At 39.0% G+C, this 2,500-nt stretch overlaps 1 protein-coding gene across 1 annotated transcript in view; it reads left to right on the top strand.

The window, feature by feature from the left end:
- The window catches only part of LOC113829219 (uncharacterized), an 11,721-nt gene that overhangs the window by 7,106 nt on the left and 2,115 nt on the right, over positions 1-2,500 (top strand). The window contains exons 2-3 of the mRNA XM_027382334.2: positions 1,024-1,087; positions 1,876-1,953. Coding sequence (XP_027238135.1) covers positions 1,024-1,087; positions 1,876-1,953 — 142 coding nt within the window. The remainder of the gene's footprint in view (positions 1-1,023; positions 1,088-1,875; positions 1,954-2,500) is intronic.

Genomic DNA, 2,500 nt, shown 5'->3' with positions numbered 1-2,500 from the left:
TGTGATATTGCAACCTCCATGTAGGCGGTAATGGTGGTGGTAATGACGACGACGGGGTGATGATGAAGATGAGGACGATGATGTAATGATGATGACGATGAAGTGATGATGATAATGATGATGAACATGGTAGTGATGATGTTGATGCAATGATGATGATGTGATGATGATGGAGGTGGTGGTGGTGATGATGAGGGTAATGATGATGACAATGATGATGTGCATTTTGATGTACTGGTGAAGAAGGGAATGAGGATGGCGTTGAAGATGTATTAGTTAGGATGAGATACTACGTTTGCGTTACTGATGACAAGGGTAATAATTGTGCTGCTGCTGAAGATAATTATGAATAGGAGAATGAAGACGTTGAAGATGATTGTTATTGTTATCATGATTATTATTATTATTACTATTATTTTTTCACCATCATTATTATCATCATCATCATTATCATTACTGTTACCATCATTAACATTATTATCATCTTTGCTCTTATCATTATCATTACTATTTCATAATTATTATTATTATTATTGCTATCATTATATCATTATTATCATTTTGATATCACAATTGTTATTACCACTGTCATCATTATTATCATTATCAATATCATTATCATCTTTATCATAAATCATGTTATAACAATTACTATTGCTATCATTATCATTACAGTCATTATTATGATCATCAACATCATCCTTAGCATCGTCATCATAATTCATCATCATCAATCATCGTTAACATTATCATCACCATTTTTCTTGCCATCATTATCTGAATTATCCTGAGTTTAAATATTATCGCATTAATAGCGTTAGCGGAGCCGAGAACACCTGGCATCCCGGGGCCTCCCTGGGAGATCCCCGATTCTGTCAGTCACGTTGAAAGACCGAAACCTTTCTTCCGTTTCCTCATCATCGTCACTTACATCATCCTCGTCTTCTGCTTCTTTTCCTCTTTCCTTTCTAACACGTAATGATGAAGAGTTATTTATTTTGTGTTTTTTTCCTAATTTTGCAGGTGACCTGGTTGATCTTGGCAACTGCCGCGTGCTCGCTGGCCCGGGCGGCGCCGCAGGGAAAGTGTAAGTTGAATCTCGTCGTGTAAGTCTGTATTCATTGCTTCTCTCTTTTAAACAATACATAAGTCACTTACATATTCCAGTTGTAAAACCAGTTTCATGAAACAATATATATCCAATGCTATAATTTAGTCATCAGTGCGATAAAGAGGGAAAGAAAAGACGATAAGGCTGATATCAGGAGTCACAATCAGCTAAACTGTCACCGCCTTCTACACGTCTTACGAGGAGCGCTTTCTCCCGCGCCGACCCGTCCGTTACGTAGCAGTTTTAGGTGTTATTATAATTAATCCTTGAGTCATGTTTCTTTCCCTCGTTATTGTTCCATTCTATTTCGGCAGTTGTGTAACCCTCACACACAGACAAGCATTATGGCCAATTTCGAATGATTTTACGTATAGCATTTAGTCGCCAATATAATGAATATGATGTCTTGGTCACGCCTGCCGCCATTGCAAAAGCGATCCACTTAATCCGTCTGAGGTCTTTTAAACTCCTTAATGCTTTCACCACCGCCACAGCAACGACAAATAATGATAACAGTAGAAAGGCAACGAATAAGTAATTTCAGGTGCAGGTCGCCTCTGATTGCACAACCGAGGTGAAAGTTTGCTCAAATACGACCAGAACGGAGATTAGGCAACCCCTTCGCCGGGATAAACAATCGGTTTTTGTTGGTAATGCTCAGCTTCACTTTCCTCGTCAGCTTGTCATCGGATCGCCTGGTGTTTGCGTTGACCAAGCGTGGGATCATCTGCTTTTCTAATTGTTATTCTCTCTCCGCTTTGCAGTCGACCCCAGGAGGGCCGTGGAGCAGCACCTGCCGACGGGCAACGTGGTGACGTCGATCTCCAAGGCAACGGTGCAGGGTGAGGACGGCCGCTCCGCCCGGAATTCCTGGAGCGCTCTCGCGGCCGCTTGCGGTTGTCGCATTGCCTGGTGCCGTGTCATATGACGCTCATGCATCATGCTGACATTCATTAATATGCGCAAAATTATGACAATCGCTTTAAGAGTGATTATAAGATTCATAAAAATTCTGGGCATACTGATGATAAGAAGAGTTATGATTATTTTTGACAAATAGTAATAACAACAACCGCAATAATAGAGCTGATATAGATAACGACAGTAATGATAGTAATAAGTACATAAGTATGTTGATTGCTATCATTATCACAGTCACTGTTCTATCAATTATAATAAATATCAATACCATTGTCATTACAATAATCACGAACATTAAGCTCATTCAGTATAAAAATATTGATATTGATAAAAGCAGTGATAAGAGATCCACGGCTATCAGTTGTTAAGGGTGTATGTATACTTGCATACATACATACACACATATATGTATATTTGTGTGGGTGTGGGTATTTGTTTGTGTGTGTATATATGTGTAAATGTATTTAT

Source organism: Penaeus vannamei, chromosome 5, assembly GCF_042767895.1.
Source record: "Penaeus vannamei isolate JL-2024 chromosome 5, ASM4276789v1, whole genome shotgun sequence".
In the NCBI taxonomy this organism is placed as follows: Eukaryota; Metazoa; Arthropoda; class Malacostraca; order Decapoda; family Penaeidae; genus Penaeus; species Penaeus vannamei.
Note: the sequence above shows the minus strand (reverse complement) of the source record. Positions and strands in the feature narration are given on the sequence as shown.